This window comes from Dermacentor albipictus, chromosome 2 (genome assembly GCF_038994185.2).
Source record: "Dermacentor albipictus isolate Rhodes 1998 colony chromosome 2, USDA_Dalb.pri_finalv2, whole genome shotgun sequence".
Taxonomy (NCBI): Eukaryota; Metazoa; Arthropoda; class Arachnida; order Ixodida; family Ixodidae; genus Dermacentor; species Dermacentor albipictus.
The window spans coordinates 56,608,466-56,632,598 of record NC_091822.1 but is presented as its reverse complement, the minus strand read 5'-3'; the positions used below and the strand labels follow the sequence as shown (position 1 = coordinate 56,632,598).

General features: G+C 46.6%; 1 protein-coding gene across 1 annotated transcript in view; it reads right to left on the bottom strand.

Annotated features, from left to right (window-relative positions):
- LOC135901832 (neprilysin-1-like) overlaps nt 1–24,133 on the bottom strand; it is a 67,821-nt gene that overhangs the window by 20,386 nt on the left and 23,302 nt on the right. The window contains exons 6-12 of the mRNA XM_065431680.1: nt 23,303–23,395; nt 20,698–20,894; nt 18,589–18,768; nt 15,444–15,530; nt 12,410–12,540; nt 3,024–3,255; nt 1,298–1,408 (exon numbers count right to left, since the gene is read on the bottom strand). Of these exons, the coding sequence (XP_065287752.1) occupies nt 1,298–1,408; nt 3,024–3,255; nt 12,410–12,540; nt 15,444–15,530; nt 18,589–18,768; nt 20,698–20,894; nt 23,303–23,395 (1,031 nt within the window). The remainder of the gene's footprint in view (nt 1–1,297; nt 1,409–3,023; nt 3,256–12,409; nt 12,541–15,443; nt 15,531–18,588; nt 18,769–20,697; nt 20,895–23,302; nt 23,396–24,133) is intronic.

The window sequence follows — 24,133 nt, the reverse complement described above, 5'->3', positions numbered from 1 at the left end:
GCAACAGCTGCGTGCGCGCGCTCGTTACATGCTCTGACGTCAGCTCCGTAGACGGCGAGTAAGCTGCCCTTCGTGCGCCACTCACTAGGGGACTACGCACCGCCAGGTGGCGTGCGCTATGCTTCCTCGTCTCCTTCCCTCGCCCGTCGCCTGTTGGGCCAAGGGAAAGACGTTTGCTCGCTTAACCTAAGTAATATCAATGCAAGACGCGAGTGCCACTAAGAAACACCCAAGTCAAAGATTAGGGTCACGTACTATTAAAAAAAAAACAGAAAATAAAAAACCTTTTTCCTATCCTACAGCATACTAGATTCCAACGAATGTAGTATAAATTGCTAAACAATAAATTTTCTTTCCGATGGTACTAGTCCACATTTCTATGTATAAAAAAATAAAAAGAAAGGTATCTGAACAATCATCTGTTAAAGAAAGAAAAAGTTCTATAATAACGTCATTGTTGCTTCGCACAACAAAATTATAGAAATATGGAATATCAATTCTTTATCCAAGGGGCATGTGAAAAAATTCTGGCCAGTTTTCCGCGCCTTTGAAGGTAGCGCCTGTATGTGCGTCTTTGTGTCTGCAGTCATCTTTATACAGCAGGAGGCTTTTTCGAGGTCGAGGTACATGTTTCCCTACATGTTCTGGGTGCTCTGCGTGAATTCTGCAAAACAGGGGAGCCACGCAGCACAGTTTCGCTGAGTGTCTGTGTATGTGCGTGCGTGAGTGCGTGCGTGTGACGTGAGATTAGCGAAAATATGCGTACATGAAGGACTTTTTGCGCATTGATGTATGAGGAAACGACAAAGACGCGAGAGAAAGCCTATGGTATACCAGTGGTTGTCATATTGAATTTAAATGTAGATACTATAAAAATAAAGGGCAGTGAAAATAGACGAAATAAAAAATAACTTGCCACAGGTGGGAGCCATACCCACATGCTCCGCGGCGGCCACCGTCCTCTTCACTGTCTTCCGTATTTGTGTACAGCGTGCAAAATTAGCCCTGAGAGTGCTAGCCATCGCCACTCACTGCAGAGACCATTTCCACACGCGAAGAGAACAAATACACACGCAGTAGAACATAGACATCGTCCAATGCGTATGACGCAGCGTCACCGGCCCCCCTCGCCGAATTGCCTGATCAAGCTCCTCGACGCATCACACTGCTAGGATTGTGCACGTGCTACAATGAACCTAGGGTGTCGTTGACTGAAACACATTCAAAAATTAATTTCACGTGAAGCGTGTTCTGCATCCACAGGGCGTAAAAAAATGAACTGCAATGTTTTGCCGACCTTTCGGTAAGCCTCCACTCTTGCGTCCGCAGTAGTCAGGTAGCTGTACGCATAGGAATAGTCCACGCTTTCGTAGATCTTCCGGTACACGTTGAAGAATTTGATCCAGAGCTGCGACACAAAAATAACATGCATAGTGTTCAGCTAAAATGTGGAGTATCATTTCCAAACGTAGAGCACACGTAAGATGGTTTGCTTTTGTCCGCTGTAGCAGACTCGATATAATGTCAGGAAGATCACGCGACGGTAAAGACGAAATAAAAACAAGCAAACAAACAAGTACAATTTTTGCTTGATGCATTTCGTTGTTGTTCCTTAATTAATCTTGCATTAATTTTACAACGAAATCAATTTTTAAATTGCTGTACTAGTTTTTATGTTCAACCAGAGATGTTAAACGCAGTCATTTAAATACCCTAAGCAGGAGCAGTCTTCCCTGCCACGAACATAATTGTTGCAGTAAGCAGGAGGAGAAAGCATCGCCTACATGGACGCTTAGGCCATTTTGTGCCACTGCATCTATTGCTGCAGCAATATTAAGGGTATCGAAGTTAGTATTCGAAAACGACCAAACAAGACTATTGGCAAAAAAAAGGAAAACAACAGTAGTTAAAAGAAGAATAGGTATTGCAGGCTGAACCACAGACTATGTACGATTCGTGTTTTGTAAACCGCGACATGTTACAGACGTCACACTCCACAGAAACTAGTACACTTTAGAACAGCCTACAAAGCAACAATGACCCTCCTGAAGTAAAAGTGTCTCGAAGAGTGTAATGAGTAACTGACTGCATTCAGCTCAGGCAGTCGGCTGTAGCTGTAAAAGGGCGTGTTCAAAATTGCTTCATCCATGCGTCAAAACAACTGTATCTTTACAAACAGTCCAAACGGTCCGCTAGAATAGCTTCCAGATGCACTGTGTTCTAAGAGCGATCCTGTCAGCAGAGGTCAAATTATTTTAATAGCAGGAAATGAAGTGACAGGTTAAGGCCAACACGAGGCCTAGTCAGTTCAATACAGGCAGCGGTGCATTTTCATCGTGGCGGGCCTCAATTCCCCGACTCAATCTATTTTCCAATGTTTAATTAACAATGTCGCGGCACAACATATGGTGACTAAACGCGCTACCTTATTCAAATAGTGCGAAGTCCTGATTCGTTGTTTTTGCCGTTACATTCTGCTATGACTAAATACACTATCAATATTTGTATTCATCATAGTTTTCTTGCCTACAGTTTGTGATTGGGGAAAAAACCCATTGGAATAGGCCGGCACAACGGGTTGGATAAAAGCGCAAGCAATACACCAACTGATTTTGTTCAAGCAAAGCGAATTTTTATATGTCGGGATATAAGTGCGTTAGGTGAGTAGCTAGGTCATAAAAACACTTTCTTCGAAGATGGTAGTTCGCCTTTTCATTCAATTGGCCGCACCGTCCCTCTTCACTCGTTTTGTTCCATGTCAAAAAGACAGCGCTAGAAAAATATTAACGCGAACCTACTAGCTTGGTTTGTTTCCTTCGCTTGTGGATTCCCAGAAGTGCATACCAATTATTAACAAGTAAAAAGCTTTTAGGAAATTTTCCTCTCACGTGTACGAAAAATCCATGCGCAAGCTATTTCAATTAATAGTGCGGAAGTGATGTATGCAGCGTCTCAAGTCGTTCGCAACATGACCCACCATTTCCACCAAACGCCCCTGTCAGAGAGCTCAACGAGGCACGTACCTTGTCACCTTTGAGTCCAAACTTCTTCTTGATCCACATGTGGTAGATCCAGGAGGCGGCCGTGGGCATGCTCTTCTCGGCGTAGCGCAGGCAGAGGCGCCACCGCTCGGGTTCCGTTTTGTAGCCAAGGTGGTAGCGGTAGAACAGCGTCTTGACGTGTTTCTCGTGCGTCCGGTAGAGCAGGCCGAGGCGCAGCAGCACGCGATAGCCCAGGTAGTTGTAGATGACGTCCCTGCAACGTCCCCGTCCTTTTTTGTTTCATCCACGGAGTGGTATAAGCATCCGCAGGAGCATTTTAACTCGAAACGTGAGCTGTATGCTGGGCCGACTATAACGCGCTAGTAGTGGAACCACAGGTTCGAAGAGGACTGGAAGGGTAATTATTTAGGGATATGCTGTTTAGCAGTAAACATTTCGAAGGATTGGCGAAATAAACTACGTTTCGGTGATGAAATTAGAGTAAGTATACAAAAAAAATAACCAGCAAAATAAAAAGGAGACAAGAAGAATAAACATTTACAACTGCACATATTCCTTTTCTATTCTTTTAGACCGCCGCTGTTGGGCGACCATTCCTGCGGGAAGCGTCGTCGTCGACGTCGGCGGCAGCGTAACCGAGTGAACAAGCACAGTGAAAGTTAAACCGAACGCGGAGCGCAGCGGGGAATGAAAGACGTGGAGAGGAAAGCGCACAGAGTGCAGGAGAAGCATGAGGCGGAAAGCGGAGGAGGGTATGGAGAAAGCGACGATGGCTACAAGACGGCGCCAGAGAAGCGCGCGTAGTACGGGAGTTCTGTCGGTGGTGGCTTCTGTGAATCCCGGCCACGCGTCACCCACGCGCTGACCCTCGTGACCTCCCGATTTGCGAAGCAGTCGCGCCGCACTTTGCTGCATTTACAACGTGCCGCACGAAACAGTGTCCGCGCCAGGCAATATATCGCGAAATAAAAACGCGTATAGAGCTGCGCTCAAATTTTGCATTAGGAAATATCGTAATCGTCGGGGATTTTGCTTTTAGAGCGCAGCTCTTTGGCGTCCGTTCCTGGGTTTCGCGTCGTCGTCGGCGTTGTCGTCGGCCTCGTAACCAGCTCCGCCCCCCTTTCATCCCCCCAGCGCTAGCAGCGACCGACTGATACCGCTGGATGCCGCTGACGCCGCTAGAGAGTCAAGATAACGTGACTGCATAGAACACCGTCGCCGCCATGCAGAAAGAGGAGGAAAGGGTCCCCCCCCCCCTGTTCTTGTGTGGCGGATAGGGTGCTCTTCAGTTGCCGACGCGCCGGTTATTTCACGTAGGCCCCGGCACGTCGGCGAATACGTGACAACCTTCCCACGGCTAGACCTGGTTCTTAGCGCTGCGGAAGCGAGGGTATCATATTGTTTGTGTCGGCATCGGCGGCGTTGTCCCTGAAACCAACTCCGCAGCTGGGGTTGACTCATTATCGGCGTCAGCGGCATCAGTCAGTCGCTGCTATCTCTTCCCTCCTCCCTTTATCGTGTTGTCCGCTTGCTGCGCGCGCTTCTGCCCCCATCGTTTGCCGCTGGGTGTACACGCCGCCCCCCTCCCCCCTCTTCCTGCGAGTCTCCGGTTGTCAAAGCGCCGGCTCGAACTTAATTCCTTTCTTCGCTCCTCCTCCAATGCAACCCCTGTGCGGTGGCAATCAGAGAGCCAGATCGGTGGCGGCGGATCTGTATATGTGCACCGCCCGAGCCGAAATTGCCGCTGCCGTTCGCCCTGTGCGGTGGCAATCAGAGAGCCAGATCGGTGGCGGCGGATCTGTATATGTGCACCGCCCGAGCCGAAATTGCCGCTGCCGTTCGCCACTGCGAAATTATCTGCCAGTTCTTTCTGAGCCATGAGCGAGACGACCGATGGAAGACCTCCGTCTGCTGCTGCTGCTGCTGCTCCCCCGCTACTAACACCGATGTTAGTAGTGGGGGACTTTAATGTTGATATAAAGACAAACAGCAATTTCCTAACACTTATGCGGGAGAACATCCCGTTCCTCTCCCTCGTAACGCGTCCCACGGCTGTGACAACCTCGCGAGGCACTTGTATAGATCTCGTCTTTGAGAATCAAGCATTGGGGTACCAAGTCGAACATATATCAGTCTATTTCTCCGACCACAAAGCTTCCTTCATGACTGTCAAGAACTGTTAGTGGAGTCTTTGTTAAAGGAATACGTGTGAAAAATAAAAAAAAAATTCTGTGATAGCGCATACATGTGTTGCTCGATTTCTTTGCCTCAATCTATCGAAAAGGTGAAACAGCTTATTTGCTGCGCTCAAATTTCGCATTAGGAAGTAACGTAATCGTCGGTAATTTTTTTTTCATGTTGGCTTATACACCCAATTTCGATTTGGGATTACAACCCTTCTGTTATTTTTCATTGGGCTTACCTTGTCATACCTCTCGTGGTGCGTGTTTTCCTCACTTTTATTTCGCTTATTTCACTACAGAAGGATCGAAAACACGTAGAAGCAAGGTAGGATACCTGGCTAGTTGGTTGGCTAGACAAAGGCGCCATTGCAGCGCCAGGTCTCACGTTGCAGCATGCATAGCATAATGCCTGACACTAAAGTTAAGAGTATACTGCACTGAAAATTTTAATAACAATGACAGCACTTCCATTCATATCGAAAAATTAGCAACACGGCAAAGCGCGCATGGTTTTTTCTATTTGATGTAAAAAACGGAGCCTACATATAATGCTGCGAAAATGTGCATCATTATGTAAAATACCTATCTGTAAATATGGTATGGTAACAGCTTCATTTACGTTGGCTTGTGAGTCTGTAACGTCACAGAAACTCGCCTGAACTTTTCACGCAAATCTTTATACCCCGAACCCATGCTCACCCAAGCAGCTTGATGCCTGATTAACCTCCACACCATTTTTATTTCTTTGATGTCATTTGTCCTCAAAAATCGACATAAAAAATTTTCTTATCCTCCAGTGCATGCAATGACGTAAAACAAGCTTTCGTACAATAAACATAACATGGTGCAACTCCCAGAGTACTGCTACAATGAACGTCAAACGAGTCTTTGTTACTATACAACACTTGGAGATGCTTAAGCACGTGAAATACTAATATAAAGCACGTAGACTAATCAGCAATGCAACGTAAAGCTAACGTTCAATACTTAAAGCTTTGTCGGTAATCCATAGCTGTAATAGCAACCTCAGACGTCAAAGTTAAACATCAACATTTTTCCGTGTGGACTGAGATGATGATGTCCGATTTCGGGTTTGGGGAAAAATTCTGCTTTAATAACTTGAATACTAGGTACAATTACTAGGTAGAACGTAGTTAATCCCACTGGCTTTCACTTCTAGGCAAGTAAATATGGATGCAGTTTCCAGTCACAGAAAACGATAAACGAAACAGACATCACATTCTGTCTGTGGCAACCAAAGTCACAAACAAATGAATTGCTACAGGCTCCCGAATCATACTGTTTGCCAGCCTACTACCTAAATGCGAGAAAAAATAATAAAATAAACATCATGCCATAAAGGAAAGAAATGCCAAGATCGCAAAGCGCATTTGGTAAGTCTTCTAGGCAGTTCCACCTCACTCTATTATGGTATCATAGACGGTACACACTAAAGCACAATTCAGAGGCGTTTCGTAATATCAGGCATTTGCACCACTTCTTTCGCCAGTATATTATTATGTGTATACAAAACGATTCTCCTAATAAACGAAGGCGCATATTTTTGTTTTAATAACATTTTGTATTCTTTCACTATGCCGCATATATTGTAGCAATACACGTGCATGATTACACAGCTGAGCAGAAATACTTTTCTGCAGAACATATTCTTACGTAGGAAGACGCCGACGAAATGCTATATACAAGTGTATTTACAAGGCAATACGCCGCACTTGGCCAAGAGGCAACAGCCCGCGCTAGCCTCTAATCGTCGTCTTCGTCTTCACCCTGCTCGCCTCTGTCATCGCAAATACTGTTGTTCCGTAGCACTACCCCCGGCGGCAAAAGCGCCGTCCCGGAGCGACTAAACGCCGGACTCGGAATCAGTTTAGTAGGCCTTGAGCCTATACTAACGTGTACAACATCACCAGATGCCAGAGTAGAGGAAGAGGTTGAACGCACAGGAGCAATTTCGTACGTCACAGGCGTCACCTGGCGGAGCACGCGGTAGGGCCCTGTATATCGCGAAAGGAGATTCTCTGAAAGTCCGACGTGATGAGAAGGCGACCACAGGAGCACGAGCGCACCAGGCGAAAACTGTACGTCATGGTGGCGGGCATCGTACTGACGCTGCTGAGTGGTTTGCGAGGCCGTCAGTCGAGTACGGGCAAGCTGGTGTGCATGGTCCGCTAGGTCGATGGCATCGCGCGCATGCTCGCTTGTTGAGATCGCTGCAGGAAGAAGTGCCATGTCTAGGGGCAAGGTCGGCTCGCGACTGTACAGTAGATAAAATAGAGAGAATCCGGCGGTGTCGTCCCGGGAAAAATTGTACGCAAATGTGACGTAAGAAAGGGCAATGTCCCAGTCGTGGTGGTCCTTGGAAGCGTACTTGGGCAGCATATCGGTAAGAGTACGGTTTAATCGCTCTGTCAGGCAATTGGTTTGAGGATGGTATGAGGCAGTCAGCTTATATTGAATGGAGCATGAACGCACAATGTCGGCAATAACGTTCGAGTGGAAGTTACGACCACTGTCAGTAAAGCAGCTATCGCAGGGCGCCATGAAGTAAGATAATGTGACGCAGGAGAAAGTCCGCGACGTCAGTGGCGCAACTGGTAGGGAGAGCCCGCGTGATGGCGTATCGGGTGGCGTAATCAGTTGCGACGGCTACCCATTTGTCCCTAGAGGATGACTTGGGAAAGGGACCGAGCAGGTCTAATACAACGCGAATGAACGGTCCCACAGGGACGGTGATCGGCTGGACATGACCGACAGGTAGCCCCTGAGGTGTGAACACCTGAGCGAGCGAGACCAGGCCAATAGAAGCGGCGGTGGCGGACGCGGTCGTACGTGCTGGTTACCCCAAGATATCCTGCAGTGGGTGCGTCATGCATCTCAAAGAGCACAGTCTGTCGTAGATGTTTTGGCACGACAAGAAGAAAATCAGGACCATCAGGGAGGAAGTTCCTTCGGTACAGAATGCCGCCTTGGAAGAAGTATCGGCGAACGAATGCGTCGGTAAGTGTAGAGTGCATACGCTCGATGAGTACTCGCAGCGATAGGTCTCGGTACTGCTCATCGGCGATGTTAGCGAAGGCAGACCCAGAGAAAATGCAGTTGGTGGTACTACTGTCGGCGTCGTCAGGCTCGTCTGTCGGTAGTCGGCTAGATTTATAGGTGACAAAGCACGAATATTCTTGGAGGCGTAAGGGCTAGCGACCAAGTCTTCCTGTAGGATCTTTCAGTGAGCATAACCGGCAAAGCGCGTGATGGTTTGTGACAACGGAAAAGGGTCGGCTTCGCAACCGCCCAAACTAGAGCCATACACTCACGCATAGTGATGGAAAAGTTGCGCTCCGCGGGCGAGAGGAGCCTGCTGGCGTAAGCGATAGCACAGTCGTGGCCGCGCTGGCGTTACGCCAGTACTGCACCAATTCCGTGACCACCGGGATCAATACGGACTTCGGTAGGCGCAGAAGGATCGAAATGGGCCAGAACGGGAGGCGTTGTGAGAAGGTCGATTAAAAGCGAGAATGCAGAGGCCTCGTTATCGTCCCACTGGAAACGGGCGTCTTTTATCAAAAGCTCGGTTAGTGGTCGTGCTATGGCCACGAAATTTTTCACAAAATGGCGGAAGTACAAGCAGAGGCCGATGAAGCTGTGCACATCCTTGACACACTTTGGAACAGGCAAGTGCGTAACAGCATGGATCTCGCCTGGGTCCGGTTGCACTCCGTTCGCGTCAACGAGATTTCCAAGTATGGTAATCTGGCGACGGCGGAATTGGCACTTCAAAGCGTTGAGTTGCAGACCGGCTCGACTAAAAATGTCCAGGACTGCTGACAGGCGCTCGAGGTGCGTAGCGAGCATGGGGAGTATACTATAACGTCGTCCAAGTAGCACAGGCACGTAGACCATTTGAAACCGTGAAGAAGGGAGTCCATCATGCGTTCAAAAGTGGCAGGAGTGTTACATAGGCCGAACGGCATCATCTTGAATTGATAAAGACCGTCGGGTGTTACAAAGGCAGTCTTCTCGCGGTCGAGATCATCCACGGCAATCTGCCAGTAGCCGGAGCGAAGGTCACTAGAGGAAAAATAGCGAGCACCATGGAGTCAGTCAAGGGCGTCATCTATCCGAGGTAGGGGATACACGTCCTTTTTGGTAACCCTGTTAAGGTGCCGATAATCCACGCAAAAGCGCCATGATCCGTCCTTCTCTTTTGCCAGTACAACAGGTGACACCCGTGGACTACATGATGGTACAACAATGTTCTTGGCAAGCATTTAGCGTACATCGGCGTGAATAACTTAGCGCTCAGCCGGTGATACTCGATACGGGCGGCGATGAACAGGAGGGGCATCGCCGACATTACTGCGATGTTTAACAGCTGTAGTTTGGGCCGAAGGACGATCGTTAAAGTAAAAAATATTGTTGTAGGGAAACAGAACGCGGTAGAGCTCACGAGCGTGCTCGGGCGGAATGTCGGGCGCAATCATTTTCTCTAAGTCGGCGATGGTACAAGTTGCCGAATGCGATGGTAGAGAAGGATCGGCTGAATTATCGTGTACTGCAATAGATGCTACTGAATGAGCCTCGAATGAGCAAAGCTGGGCCAGAGACATCCCGCGTGGCAGCACATGTGTCTTCAAGCCAAAATTGACCACTGGCAGACAGACGCAATTTGCCGTAATAGATAAAACTGTATGAGGTACTGTAATCCCGTGTGCAAGGAGGACGTCTTGCATAGGAGCCGCGATGTAGTGGCCCTCGGGGACTGGTGGGGATGACACGAAGTCAACGTAAGTCATTGCCGAAGGTGGCAAGCGAACGAAGTCGACGGAACTGAGGCGACTGGGGTGTGGTTCACCGGGATCCAGAACAGGCAGGTCAAGGCGGAGACCACTGGCGAAACAATCGATGAGAGCAGAAGGTGCGGAGAGGAAGTGTAAGCCGAGTGTGATGTCGTGGGGACAGTGGGCGATGACTGTGAATAGCACGATAGTGGAGCGATCGGTGAAAGAGATGCGGGCGGCACACATACCAATTACAGAGGCTGTTCTGCCATCGGCGACACGGGCAACAGGGGTTGTGGCGGGCGTGATTATTTTCCTCAGCCGGTTACGAAGGTCAGAGCTTATTACCGACAAATGCACCCCAGTGCCAATGAGAGCAGACACAGAAACACTGTCGACTTGCGCGTCAAGAAGGTTCAGATGAGTGGGCAAAGTCAGTAGAGAATTTGGTGGCGTAAAGAGCAACGCAGCGTCACCTTGAGGTGCTGCATAGTCTAGTCTCCCGGCTGCGAGTGGCATCCGAAGGGAGTCGGCGAATAGGAGCGACGGGGCTGGAGGGAGTGGGATTGTCATCCTTGGGGCGAAGGCGAACGAAAATAGGGGCGGTTCGGCGCAAAAGAATCTGTGGCGGCATTATCGGAGCGGGCAGCATAGGGACGAGAAGGGCCGCCTGGGGGGCGAGAGTAGGCAGTATCAGTTGACCGGTTCGGGGAACTCCAGCGACTAAGACAGTGCCGAGATATGTGCCTGATTCTATGGCAGTGAAAACAAATGGGCTTGTCGTCTGCAGTGCGCCATTCAGACGGGTTGCGGAAACGTGGTGGGTAAGAAGATGCGGGGCGGGGCGGAATCGAAGAAGCCGGGTGGGTATAAGGGCGATGGGCGGAGCAGATGGTGTGAAGACCCATGTTTGCAAACTCCTGGCGGACAACTGCCTGGATCAGGGAAACCGTGACTGCAGGTGCATGGGAGGGGCTCGAGTCGAAGGCAGCCGGATAGGCGGCCTCGATCTCACGCCGGACGATTCCGCTAACATCGCCAGTGTTGTTGGGACGAGGAGCTTCGGCACAGGAAGATGTCGCTGGGGTGTTGGGCAGACGGACAAACTGCTGGTCGATACGTCGGCTTTTAGCTAGTTTCAGGTGGCGGCACTCTTTTATAACTGCATCCACCATCGCCACGTTGTTAAAAACGACCAAGTTGAAGGCGTCATCGGCAATGCCTTTCAGGATGTCGGAGAAGTTGTCGGACTCAGTCATGTGTGCGTCAATTTTGCGGCACAGAGCCAAGACGTCCTGAATCTACATGATGTAGCGCCCTGTTGACGTCTGCACACGGCCGGAAAGCGCCTTGTGCGCGGCAAGTAGGGGTTGCCGAACAAGTCTCGGAGCTTTTGCTTAAGCGAGTCCCAACTGGTGAGCTCATCTTCGTGCGTCCGAAGCCAAACTCGAGGTGTGCCACCAAGGTAAAAGACTACGTTGGCGAGCATAATAGTAGGGTCCCACTGGTTATTGCGGCTGGCGTGTACGTACAGGCTGATCCAGTCCTCGACGTCTTCCCCATCTTTGCCCGAGAATACGCCAGGATCACGGGGAGCGGGGACAGTGATATAGGTCGTCGAAGTGGCAGCAGGTGTCGGAGCCGGCGGAGTCGAGTTGTCGCCGGGAGTCATGAAGGAAGGCTCGACGTACCGTCCACTGCGAAGCTCCGTGACGAGGGACAGGGAATGTCCACCTCCACAAGATATGTTACGTAGGAAGACGCCGACGAAATGCTATATACAAGTATATTTACAAGGCAATACGCCGCACTTGGCCAACAGGTAACAGCCCGCGCTAGCCTCTAATCACCGTCGCCGTCTTCACCACTCTCGCCTCTTTGTCATCGCAAATATTGTTCCGTAGCAGTATCATAAGAAGTCAACAAACAAAGACACGAAGGAAAACACAGCGGAAAATATTTGTACTTACTGACATAAAAAAATCATAAATTAGTGGAATTGAAAGTGGATGAAAAAACAAGTTGCCACAGGTGGGGAACGATCCCACGTTTTCGCATTATGCGTGTGATGCTCTAATTGGCCGAACTATCACTGTGGATGGGGAAACCGCGCCGGGGTGGCTCAATTGGTTAGAGCATCGCACGCGTAATGCGAAGACGTGGAATCGTTCCCCACATGCGGCAAGTTGTTTTTCTATTCACTTTCAATTTCTATAATTCGATATTTCATTATTTAAATAAGTAAGTACAAGTAAATTCCCCTGTGTTTTCTTTGGTTTCTTTGCTTGTTGTCTTCTTATGATATCATTAATAAAAATCGGGCCCCTCGATTAACGCACTTTCTTGTCGTTTCGCTAGAGAACGTATGATATACGGCTGACCAGCCTTTGCTTAAGATTATATGCAGGGGTATATATTTACGGCTTACTTCGACTGCTTCTGCAAGAACCGCGCCAGGCCCGAAATATATTTCACGTTGCCGATGAGAATTTTCGTCTGGGGACCAATGCTTGTTGGCGTGCCCTCGAACACAGTCTTCAGGAAAGTCATCCAATTCCACTGCGGGGAAAATACCACAGGAGACACGCTTAGCAAAGAGCATGCGCCTTGGCAACATTCGGAAAAAATAAAAAATTAGATACGACAGCCACAACCCTCAACCGCGAAGTATCACGACTCACGAGAGGGCATTAACCCATTCTTGGTTGCTCGGAGTGCTTCTGGTAAGGGTCGTGTATAATAATGCCTTAATGGCACAGCTCGGAAAGTAAAAAGAAAAAAAATTAGGCGAGGGCACCCTGATCCTACATGCATATATTTTTATAATTGCGATTAAAATTCTTAGCCCACTTCGCCCACAGTGAGTTTGTACCGTGCTTCTATAGTCTCCCTAATAGCTGTCCTTGAAATGAAGAAAACTACAAAAACTTTGGCACTGTGTGTTTACAAATCTGCGTCGAAGAGCACAGGCAGCCCGAAGCTGTGTCCGTTCAGCCTTGATCATAGGCTGGAGAAGGAGGATTTTTATTCTCAGCGTCAGCACGTACTGACGCCTAACCGTTGCAATCTCTGAGGCTACGAAAAAGGAGTAGTAGTTCGCGGCCGCGCCACTAGATGGCGCAACGCGTCCAAAGCGATGCGCGAGGGAGGATCCGGCAGCCGTACACGACTCGTACGTGACACGTTTCAGCGGTGGCCATTGCACCTCTGTATTGACATCTAAACATGATCACGCGATAAGCGGAATGCAACTCGCTTCCAAGAGGATGCAAACGCAAATGCCAGTCCAAGAGGATGGGTTCTGCTGGGTTTCTGTGTCCTAGTTGTTCAGTGAAAGAACAGCTATGTTCAGTAAAAAAACAGTGATGCCAAATTTGCAACATGTTCATGAAGCGAGACATTTCCTCAGCCATATGCTCAGGTACAACTTATGTAGAACCAATGAACGTTCACGACCTTCCATACATTTCTTTTTTCTCTTTGCATCTTCTCTCCTTTATTTTTTCCGCCTTTTATTTCTCCTTACCCTTCCCCCAGTCCAGGGTCGCAAACCAGAATATCATCTGGTTTACTTCCCTGCCTTTCCCATCTCCTTTATCTGTCTAGGTAAAACGAAAAGCCCACAAAAGAAATAAATCGGCAAAGAGTGCTTTCGCTTTTCTGCATGTGAGGCCGCTTGCTTCGCGCTAAACCTATTGCAAGCAATCTGAGGAATATGTGAGGGTGACATGTAGTTTGTTCCTTCAGCCATCTATCTTTTAGCAGCAGCCATCTTTAGCAGGGTAGCTGCACGTCACAAAAGTGACGTGCTGCTACCCAGCTAGCAAAGACGGCTCAAGGAACAAATCACAAATCACTTTGGTGACGTGCTGTATGATGTCTCCTTGCAGCGTTTGGCCACGTGTGCGTGCACAAACGTCCCTGTGCTTAGGATTTCAGACACCCTATTAAATGACCTCTGTGTCATATACCTATAATTAAATATAATCATGGGCCGTATAAGGTAAAACTATACCAATATGTTTTTATTACAATCTCTTGACGTCAAATTTGCGTAGCCGCCGACGCAAGCATCGGGCGGTTGCCCGCAGGGTTGTCTGATCAAAACAATCAAACACTCTCCTCGTTCATAGGAAGTCCCTTTTGTTTGCTTGAAAAACGAATTATATTGCCTGCACTGAGCGGCGTGTCTTATCTAAGTGGCTCACAAGAGGCGACGAGCACGCTCCAGTGGAGAGGGATTCAATGGGGCCGAGCCACTGCACTGAATATCGATAATCGGATGAAGAGGGTGTTGCCGGCGTCTGCGATTCGTCCGCGTTCTCTTACTTAGCTTGCGGTGGCTCGCCGACAATCGCGGCGGCATGCAACGGAAGCTTAAGAATGACGCTAAAACGGATCCTCAGCAAAGAAGAGTTAGCAGATTGAGGTCGTAAACGTGCCCAAAGTTCTCAAAAACGTTACACGGCCACCCAAAAAGATGCATTACACGCAAATAAACCCATAATCTCCGGCAGGAGCGAGTAGCCAGTGCCTGAGCGATCGGTGGCAGCCATCTTTTATTCCTTTCGGAACGGGGCAGCCTGCGGCTATTCAGAGAAAAATTCACTTTTGTTCAGCATATTAATGCGTTTTTAACGCTTACATGTCACATTGACGTGGTGAGTTTTCGCGGTTTTCTGACATCGCGTGACAGGCAGGTGAAGTGGGTGCAGCCCCAAATCTTTTGACCAATAGTCGAGGTCTAACGGCGAAAAAGCGTCGAATCAGAATTAACTATTTTTCTTTCGTTCACTGCTATCATGCATAATGAATGTGTACACGTCATATCAGATGGAGAGGTATCGCGGTTTTCGTGAGGTCGTGTGATAGACAGGCGAAGTGGAGGTGGTCCAAAAAAGTGTGGGACCAATCGCGGAGGGCTGATTGCAGAATTGGGATAGAAAAGTTTGGAATAGCTTTACGTTATAGTGCCCCAAATGACATGCTGTTTAAGTATCCGTACGTTCCATGCACAATTGAACGTCGTTATCACGGCGGCCGCATTTCAATGGGGGCGAAATGTGAAAGCACCCATGTATAGTACGGCGTCCACCACTAGGGCGTGCCTCATAATCAAAGCATAGTTTTGGCATCTAAAACCCAATAATTTAATTTCTTGAAATCGTTATAATGAAGTGCTGGGGGCCTCCGAAATCAATCGTTATACAGATCCTTTCGTTGTAAAAGTCAGCTCAAAGCAGAAGTGGCACAGGAGTAGTAATTAGTTACACATGGCATTTCGTTGTAAAGGCGTTCGCTGCAGGTCCCCTCGACTGTTAACATATATTGTGAGTGTGCAGGAAGACATTTGTTGCACGCATGACAGGGTGCTGTCATGTATTGATCATATGAATAAACGAGGAATAGTTACCGGAGCGATAAACATATGCAATGCTGTGAATAAAAATAAACGCGCTCACGTAAAACGAGTTGTCCAGGTCTTTTAGCTTCAGAACTTTTTTGTCGTAGTACACGCCACTGCGGTGACCCTCGGCGTACCTCAGCCTCTGCAAGCGTGAAAGAAAATATGAGCAACAAAAACTGGATGGCGCGCCTAAAAAGATCAAATTATTTCCAGTTATTGCAAGCGATAGTGCAACAGCGGACGAAGCCGTATTCCAGCAGAACGCCTACGTTTCTATTGCACAGAGGTCGAAAGAAAAAGCACAGATACTGCCTTTTCTTTCAAATCACCGAACATGGACTACAGGCAATGTAAAATCCGCAAATGCGCTTGTGCACACATATAATCCTACGTAACAAAATCTACGCACCTCAGCGTATTATGTAAATCAGGCCTCAGCCTGCTGACTTAGGACATCATCGCTGCCGCCATCTCTTTAACGCAACGTCAATGTTTTTTAACTGTCTGTTACCTTTAACAACGATATAATCAAGCGCTTTGCCATCTTAGCTGTAGAACAAGTTATCGAGGAATTATGCATATCGTCTATTCGGTGGTGCAGGTCACACAATAGAGTACTGACTGCGCTTCTGTCTTCTGGAATGTACACTTGACCCGCGACAAAACTGGGTGTTTTTTTTTCTTTACGAATCCTTATTTCGGAAAGCTTTCTGGTCGGAGATATCTAAGGTACAAAGTGGGCGCATGTAAATGTCAATCAAATACACAAAACCATACATTATAAAACTCCAAGTGATATGAAATCAAATTTATGTACAGACGCAATACTGTAGTCCAGAAAGGAATTTGTCAGAGCTTCCAATAAGAAGTTGCTCGCAATTCCCACCGATCGCAGCAATCGATTTTATTTTTGAACTCCAACACAAACAAAGTTGGAAAAGAGGAAGCTAGAAGATTCGTCAAAATTTCGCCGAGAGCTATTTCGCAGTTTCCTTTGGTGATGGTAGTTGGCGACTGAGAAATGTTCAACAAATCGAGAAAGCTCAACTACCTGTAACGAGTCGCGGATCGTCGAATGTGGTGCGTACCATGAGGAGCAATACGCCGAACTGGGCAAAAAAAAGAAATCTCGTATTCGGATTTCATTGTCTCGTTCGTTTGCGTTTATTAAGACGCTACGTTGCACAGGAAATGAACTTTCACGTCGGCTTCGCGTACTCATTGACCGTAATAGTACGTTGGTTTGCGTGCCTTTCTAGTTACTCACATGCGCAGCGAGTTGCTGAGGTGTCCGCCACAAGACTAAATCGCCTTTGGATGTCGACAAAATTTCCTAAATTATTGCATGCGCGCTAATCACAAGACGAAAAAGTGCCGCAGTTGTGGCGCAGTGTCCCTCGCACATCCTTGTGTATTATGAATACGTCTCGCGTACCAACCGACTGAAATAACATCAGCCTCGGCCAAATGTTATATCAAGGGCGGATTACATCGGTGGATCGTACTTCTATGTCGAGCTGCACGCGCAAACACTTACTCGCATCCTGTCCGCGTCGGTTTTCCTTCGTGATTGTTCCGGTGGACTAAACATACCCTGAAGAGGTTTTGTTACCTCAGCTGTGAGGCGTGACTTCTCATTATGGCTCACGCATGCCAAAAGCACCGACTACATTGCAGCGTATTTTCTACAACTGCATATCTGTAATGGTGGCACCTAGAATAAACACCTCAGTGAATTCATTTCGAAGCGTGAGCGCGCCGTAAGTGTCATTTGAATGTTTCCATCTCTTTATTAACGATGGAGTATCATTTCTTTTTCTGCGAAGATAGCAATAAACTTACAGTGGTTTGAGGACTACGCGTCCTTGCTTCACCTTAATTAACCATGACTGTCAGAGGCTTTAGCACAGTTATGCAACCAGCAACGACGGGACATGCACTATTACATGCCTTGTAATACACATTTATTAGTATACATCTAACTGCTCGACACAGCTGCATCAATGGAGCCGATTGCTATGAGGCTCAAGAGCAGTGAAAGGCTGCCATGTCTCATAGCCATGAATTACAATAAGCACTGTTGCGCACTCGAAATAATGCTGAAATTTCACAAGAGCCTGTTTTTTTGCAAAGCACGAGTATTATTTGCTCCTATAAAGAAAGATTATCAGTATCATAGCGCACACATTTTCGCATTACGTTTCAATATTTATTCGCCGTGTTGAATAAACTATGGCAGCAACAAACTCTGGCTGTCGCACCAGTAGAATCATAAGGATGAAAAAAGAAGGCTGTCCGAAAATCGCGTTGCGACGCTTCCCGATCTTTTTTTTAGTTTTTCTTTTGTTTACGTTGCCGTTGTACCAGTCACAGTATGTGAAACAGCCTTAAGAGCAAGCTTTAGCTTGGGCCCAACTCCGACGCGGTTTATTCAAATACGCCTATAACGCAAAAACATTTTTCTGAGATAACCCCTGGACCGATATTAATGAAATTTGTTCCATTTGAGAGAGAAAGTTCAATTCTAGTGACCATTTCTTGTGAAATTTCGCTTTCTATCCTGGATTTTGTTACAAAAATATCTCAACATCAGAAAGTTTGAAAAAATAAATAGAAGCACGAAGCTTACAAATTCATAGCTCTGCATCAAAAACAGGTATCGCGGTTCTGTAAACAGCATCCATTAGACCATTGAAAGCGGATGAATTCGTTATGTAATTTCATATCTTACGTCAATTTGTTACGTTCTTTCAGGGGTTCTGCAACAAGGGTTCTGCAAAAGCTGTATTTACTTATTACTAAATTTTTTGAGATGCACGTGTAACATACGAATTTGGTCCGCTTTAAATGTAATATTAGATGCAATTCATAGCATTGTACTATGATTTTTCGTTGCTGAGTTCAGTGTAGTAAACTTGATAGTTTCGTTTTTGAAAATTTTCGATATTTGCCCATTTTTTTATAAAAAGTTGATGACCTAAATCGAAAATACCAAACCAGGAGTCCCTAGATTTTAGGTTTTTCTTTTAAATCCAATAAACCTCGTCAAATTTGGTGCAGTGGTTGCCGAGAAAAATGAATTCTCCTTTTACATGTATTTAGATAGGAGCACCCGAGCTAAAGCTTCCTCTTGATGGCCTGATGCGCAATATCGGCCACGTGAGAGGCGAGAGCATGGTACTCCTCCCGCACACGCGTACCTTTATGAGCTCAATGTCGAATGCCTGAATGTTGTCGCACAGCGTGTCCCACTGGTCGTTCGTTGGCACGATACCGTACACGGACAGCATGGCATCGCAAACACTCTGGCGAAGCCAATTTGAAGATTCTGTGGTCGAGAGAATGAACTTGGGCAGCGCCGTCGTCTCTGGTTCGTCCAACTGCGAGAAAAAGAAAGACGGAAAACAGGAATGGTGCGACGAATAGCGTGAGGTATGTAGTTCAATATTGTGGGCGTTGCGAGGGTATTCAAGCAGCTGCAGGGGTGTGTCTCGTTGTGTGATAAGTCCGTTTGACGGGAGAGCGAAGTGACCTCATGTGCCTAAAACAAGTTTTATTTCAGTACTCTTGTGGTCACCTTCAAGTCCGCACACTCATGGTTCAGCTCTCTAACTGTTTCTAAAAGCTTAATAAACGTCCAAAGCATTTAGTTACCGTAGTTATAGAAACGGGTCGGCAAAGTAGTTGGACGGAACATTATATTACGTTAGCAACAACCTTACATTGCAAGCGCTCTACCGCAATGAAACCCTCAGCCGTAATAGACCTTCAATAAGTATGAAGCTTCAGCTAGGATAGGCCGTGCTCCATCCAAACTGCCACTTTTCACTAACAGCGGAGTAAACTTCTTTTCTTAAAACAAAATTTGTGCATCTTAACTCGCGCGCCCGCTTGAGTATAGAAGAAAGAAGCCTAAGAAACGTAATTGACAAGCTTTTACTACACTTCTTAGCAACTACGACAAAATTTTCTGTATAAGTGAAGTTGGAAAGAGGATCGCAATGTGCCCTCGATTGCGCGTAAGCGCCAAGGGGTATCACGCTTTCGGATGTCTTTTCCCCACAAAATGTAATGTTAGTTATACCAAACAATAAGGTCCTGCATTGACTAGCGCTTTCATTCTAACAAACCTAAAGAAAATTTCTCGCTAACTGCCAATATATATTTTGTATTAAATCGAAAGCCCGATTGCACTTTTTCTTGTGCCCGAAGTTCAATGAAATACTTTAATTGTTGTTTTCCGGATACTTCCATACTTCTTGCATGCCGACAGGCAGCAAAACCTAATTTACGTATCAAAAGTACCTCACTTCTCTCACGGCGGGCCAATATGAACGTCCCAAGCAAAGGGGCCAAGCGTTTTATTGAATATTGTGAGGCTTACAAAAAACCAAAGAAGCAAGGAACGTAAAGTGATGTTTCCTTAGCTTTCTTGCAAGAAAAAGCATGAAATATCTTAAATTCCGAAGAAAAACGACGCATTCAATTTTACAGCTGTTGATGAAGTTGTGCCGATTGCAGCGGTGTCATCCATTCAACTCTTTGAACGAGACTCTGCAGACGCTATTTCTCCCCACTTTCGGTGTAGTAAAGAAGTGCGCCAAATTACACTATGCGATGTCTTCATTCCCACGAACACGTGAGATATCACAGGTACTGAGATGAACACGTGTGGGTTTCTAGGGGTAACGAACCGAATAATGCCAGGAGCGAATGAATTCAATCGCATACAGAATACGTTTTGAATGGCTTCGAATTATGAACAGCCGTTATCACCACTAATATAAAACGATGTTCACAATCCAGTACACTTAAAGTTCGCAAGTTTCTGCCATTAGGTAGTACACTATAAAGCTTTGTTTAATGAAAGGACGAATGAAAGATTAGGAGCAAGCAAGTAGTTTCTTCGCATGCACAGGGCTCTTCAGAGAGTGCAAATAATTGCTGTACAGCCTGTAAACTATGGCTACCTAAGTTACGTAGTCTGCTCCACTACGCAAGTTCTCATGTTTTGTGTGCGCGGGCGAAAAGTTACCGTACTTTCGCTCCTATTTTATGTTTAATTGGGTGCAGTTGTCGTTTTCAAATATTCGAAAGATTTCAGATAAACTCACGTTTACGATTAGTGACTATTCCATTCAAAGATCGAAACAAATAAGACACTATTCGATTTCTTCGAAAGTTTCGATTATTGAGACGCCACTGTAGATTTCATTAAGGATGAACCTACGCACAAGTATCGACAACTGTTGCATGGCGCTTCAGTTTCAAGGATACAAACTTTCGCGGTGCGAGCTTTGTACACTCACGTAGATGATCACTTTGGAGTAGTCGTCGGGGTCTACCCTCATCTGGACCTTGACGAGTGGAAAGAGGCCGAAATTCTTGGCCAGCTTGGCGGCGATCACGGAGATCTTGGGGTCTCCCTCGGGGTCTAGCGACGGGAAGTGCTCCAGTCCCAGGATGCGTGGCATCTTCTTGATGTCCTCCATGCTGCTGTTGCGCTCTGCGGCACCGATTGCACGCAACGGAAAACTCATTTCAAGTGGCAGTACCCATCGAAGAGGGGATTCTGTTTGCTCCAGGCTATATGAGAATAAAAGCTGGTCCACATCGTAGTATAAATAATAATAATCTTTAAATATAAAGTATTACCGGGGGTATTACAACACACACCAGCACCGACAAAATGAAAACGGACAATCAAAACGCTGCAGCAGCACCAACCCCTTAAGTGACTTCATATGGGAGAGCAATTCGTTTCCTTGCTACAAATAGAAATCCGTGTCTACTGAAGTCGTCCCACGCTTCTGTCATGCAAGTGAAGGGTGAATTTTTTTTTTGGAAGGTGTGATTTGCTACACAGATATGTATAGGGAAGCACTTTGCATGGTGATGGATCTAGTTGTATGTTCTTCGCTTTGGTGCCGTGTTTCTGTATTGCACATTTTCTCCGGGGGCATAATTTATTTCATGTGGCCTAGCGCAGCGTATCCCTACTATGCTGCCACTAGACAACGAATTTCCCTACGAAAGTTTCCAGAGGATTTCTGCCAAATAAAAAAAAATGTGCTGCCTACTGAGTCTTAGTTAAAACATCTACGCTGTAACACGCGACATTGTTGCCAGCGGTTCAACAGATAGGTAGACCGGAGAATACGACGTCATGATGGTCCTTTACCCCGTCTCACACGAGTGCATGTTCAGAAAATTGGAGCGGAATTCATTCCCACTGGGATATAGCACGAATTTAGGTTGTCGCGTAGCATTGACCTTAGATGGTTTCGCCACCTGACCTCCGGCAAAGTAGCTGGCTATGCAAGACAAGCTGGATGCTTGTCGAAGAGGGAATACAGCTGCGACTCGTTTGCCGTGCGTTGTTGTATATCATGCATCCATGAGTTCAAAACGAAAGAGGCCCCTAGCTATTCATCAGCTTTCACTTTCACATTCTGCTATTGACGGTGATCATGCATTCTCACAGGTGTACGACATTACTTAGGGAATATCATAACGCTTGAACGAGATTCAGAATCCTAGGGTACAGCTGCGATTCGCTTTAAAGTATATTGGACAGGGAAGAACGGATGGATATTGCGGTCGCCGTTTATTTTAATTCATCCTTTGAACTGTAGTCTAAAATGGGAACGATTTAACGCTACATGGCTTAGCTTATGAAATACTTCTGCAATAATGCATCCCTCCCCAAATAAAATGTACTGAGGCTAGGCTGATGTATCGATTCTATTGTAATGGTATTCGTTGTATCCTTCCGTTCGACCGGATATTAGGATCACCGGTAGATGATAAGACAGAGTAAAATCTAGAGAAGGACTAATCTGTTTCTTCAACCCTGGTCACAGCTTTTTGTCCAAGGCGACGTAGTTAGCTTAAGTGCAGCAGAAGCTGTCGTCTTCACTCACTTGCGGCTGCTTTCGCTGCTTGGAATCAGAGACGAGATGTCACAGACGCTTTAAACTAAAAAAACCGCACTTCATATACGGATAATTTACAGGCAGTTATCCGCAGATTACCGTTGTACATCCCGCATTATCACGGCTAAGCCGAAGGCGCATAGTATCGCTGCTTACATTCAGAAGACACATTAGGGGTCGGGAGCTATTTTCACAAGCTCGGTTGCCCCTTCCGAAGCGCCCCACGACAAACTGCAACACAGCAGCGACATGACTGGGTCACTGGGAACTGTCATATGTAAGAATATATAACTCTCTCTCTTCTAATTGTCCACAACACTGTTAGGAAAAGGGGTAGCAGAAACAGCTGTGGTAAATGTACCCACTTGCGTCATGCCATTTAAGCAGCTTCCGAATGAGAATTACGAGTTAGCGTATTGACGAAAAACGTCAGGATTCAAACCTTTTCCGGTGTACCCATACTATAACAATCTTCGAAACCTACGCAGGCAAAGTGGCCACAGGTGCTGGACAATGTGGACCGAAGCGGCACATAACAGTGATTATGGTTAACAAGGCGGCCCCCTAACTGGCTCACACACCACGCCCGTTAATGTAACCAGCGCACCGGGGAAGTATATCGTGCCGATTGAGAACATCGGTGCCGCCCAACCAAAACGGCCACGCACACTCCGGCGCGACGCCAGCCGGCGATTGTTTTCCTTTACGAAGCTAAGCTGCCTTCAACCCCCATGGCTCGTGGCACCATCTTTGAGAGAAAAAAATTCATATAATGTACGCGCCCTGTACCCAAAGCTGTGCTCAAGCAGAACACAGTGCCCAGGCCTTGCCACTATTGGTTATACTGTGGGATTCTAATCTCACGTCACTGCTTGCCAGCGGTATTTAAGGAGAACAAAAAGCAAAAAAAAAATGAATAAATGAATAAACCAAAGAAACTGAAGATTAGCGTAAAGACCTTTCTAACTTTTTGGCTTACCTGCGTTTTGACATGCTGCGAAGATTGCCTCAAATTTCCGGACAGGAATGTGCGTCATTTGGTTCATGATCTGTCCTTGCTCTGTTATAGAGGCTGGAATAAGTGGTGAACAATCCCACAGATTACTAAGCATTTTGTATTTAGGTGCTCACCTTCGCATCATGACGAGGCAAAATATTTGCATTCGTAGAGCGCACGGGCGCAGTTAGCATACATAGATCGAGAGAGGCCTACATATTTGTACCTAGAAAAATGCATGTAATAGAAGAATGCATGCTACAACGACATGCTTTTAGGTGAAGAAAACGAAATGTCTCTTTTTGTTACCATGTTTCAGGAACAAAACTATAACGCGTCCGCAGTATACAAATAGTTCTGGTAAGACCGGGGGAAACGCCCTCAGGCTAGATAAAAAAGCGTATACTACTTTAGGCGTTTGTTATACGAGTACTGACGTGATATCGTCGCGGTCAACAACCTCATTCAGAATGTTAACACTGGAAGAATATGCAAAGAGTAGCTCGCTTGCAATAATGCAAGCAGTTACGTCCAAAAGAATTAATGGACAAATTGAAAAGAGAAATAAACACGCGGGAATGGTGAATAGGCTAAAGCGTAACCTTTAATTGCTTCATAAGCAAGAACATGGCTCCATAAACTGCAAGAACTAAAGAGCAAGTCTGGCAACTGGCCATTGTAAGGCATGGCAACAAAAGTGCATGAAAGGTTCATGGTAGCCTGAAATTTCACGTTGCCAGTGTGCGTCTACAAAAGAGCGAAATATTGTCAATGCACACCCTTAAATTATCGAGAACACACTGTCTGAAATTA